Source organism: Cynara cardunculus, assembly GCF_001531365.2.
Source record: "Cynara cardunculus var. scolymus isolate 2C chromosome LG 8, CcrdV1, whole genome shotgun sequence".
NCBI classification, from domain to species: Eukaryota; Viridiplantae; Streptophyta; class Magnoliopsida; order Asterales; family Asteraceae; genus Cynara; species Cynara cardunculus.
This window is the reverse complement of record NC_037535.1, coordinates 21,256,264-21,258,237: the sequence shown is the minus strand read 5'-3', so window position 1 is coordinate 21,258,237 and position 1,974 is coordinate 21,256,264. Positions and strand designations below refer to the sequence as shown.

Genomic DNA, 1,974 nt, shown 5'->3' with positions numbered 1-1,974 from the left:
AAATCGCTTATCAAAATAGATATTTCTTGGTAAACGAAATAAATTTAATATAATTTGTATCCAATCAATTTCCTCCTACTTGTTATAAATTAAAATTGGAAAACGTGGTAACCGCAGTTAGCAGTCCACCTGGACAGCTAACAATCACAAAAAAAATAGAAAACGTGCTCCCTCGTGTCTAAATCCAGTTGGTGATTTCAACGGACCTTCCAATGGCCTATCTACACAATTTGTCGTCTTCATGATCACCATCACATCGCCATTAAAATAACTCGACCACTCACAAGTACCCTGTATAGCATCAGATCTGCCTTCTTTCTCATTCATGATTTGATTCTTATCCACCAAAAACCCAGGTTTTCTTCTGTCGTCTGCTTAATCCAACACATTTCAATGGCTGCCTCTGCTTTTTGTGCTTACTATCTTGTAACTCGTCCTTCTTCTTCAATGCTATCTTCCTCATCCACTTCCCATCAACACCTTAAACGTTCATCTGCTTTATCTTTTCGGGTCCCCAAAACCCGATCTCGTTTGCGGGTCGTATCTATGCGCCACGAATCCAAAGGTATGTTTACTTGTATGCTGAATCATGTTGATCAATTTCACAAACAGTTGGTGGGCTTGAGTTTTCCTTTTGGGGGATTTTTTTTTCCTTTTCTGATTGAGAGCAAATGGACTAAACATGTTTTTAAATTAAAAACCCTTAAAAAATCTTGACCAATTCTTTCATTTGGCTTAGACCCAAATGCACCGTTACAGCTCTGATCTTGAACCTTTGTCGTTGTTGATTGCAGTTTCAGAAGTAACAGCAGAGTCATGGAACACATCGATTTTGGAAAGTGAAACGCCAGTAATGGTGGAGTTCTACACCAGTTGGTGCGGACCATGCCAGATGGTGCACCGAGTGACGGATGAGATTGCCACCGATTATGCCGGAAAGCTCAAGTGTGTTGCGATCAATGTGGACCAGGAACCCCGAGTTGCGGAGGAATACAATATCAAGGCGGTGCCCATCGTTCTGCTGTTCAAGAATGGCCAGAAGCTTGAGTCAGTGGTTGGAACCATGCCTAAAGAGTTCTTTGTGGCTGCCATTGAAAGGGTCTTGGCTAGTTGATACGCACCCCTTGACCCATGGTCAGTTTGGGGAACCCAAACCAGCCCACCCCCCTTTGGAAGGTTTTATCGTTTGTAAAGTTTAGTTATGAGATTTCCTTATTACACATCATATTTTGTACATAAATTATGGTTCTAATTTTTCAAATTGAGTTGGATATTATATAATGTGGTTTGAGTTTCCGTAACAAGAACTTTTTCAAGTGAACTTAACTTAAAAATAAGTGAATTTACTTTTATGTTGCATGAAAATTTGTCCTGGGACCTAAGGGTTTTTGGTATTACGGTATTCGTGTTGCTCGTAGGGCAGAATCTTCTGGATTTTGTCTTCAGGACTTTGGATTTTCCGATAGGTTCTTTATTTTTGATTTTTCAACACGTTCTTATCTTAAAAGTTTAAAATCTCTAAGAAAAACTACTTTCAACTCCATGAGTTTCTCTATTTTAAAGATCTCAACGTAAATTATATTATTATAACATTATTTAATTTTATCATCCTAATGTATTTAAAAAAAAACTTTATATAAAATATAATAATTCAATTTAATTGGTGGGACAATCATTTCTCTCTCGTTACATCGACGAGATGTAAAAGATCCATAATCCATGAAAATGCAGATTGAAAACAACAGTAAAAGGCAAATTCAGCTTCTTGAATAACATCAACATCTCAAGCCAATATGTCATTCAAAACCATTATTGCTCCAACATATATGTAATTCAAAGCAGGGGTAGGTAATGACAGTAGATCAATTTTTTAAACATCTTCATTGTTGACCACCAAATCATCATCCACACTTGTTCCAAACCATCAACCAACACCGGTGCTATTGATTTTGTTATAGCTGTAGATGAACACAG

General features: G+C 37.4%; 1 protein-coding gene across 1 annotated transcript; it reads left to right on the top strand.

Moving 5' to 3' along the window:
• Positions 1-249: 249 nt before the first annotated feature.
• LOC112517030 (thioredoxin M3, chloroplastic-like) lies at positions 250-1,296 on the top strand. The gene is made up of 2 exons (XM_025124326.1): positions 250-565; positions 795-1,296. The coding sequence occupies exons 1-2, from the start codon at positions 394-396 to the stop codon at positions 1,112-1,114; spliced, it is 492 nt and encodes a 163-aa protein (XP_024980094.1). The 5' UTR covers positions 250-393; the 3' UTR covers positions 1,115-1,296.
• The last annotated feature ends 678 nt before the right edge of the window (positions 1,297-1,974 follow it).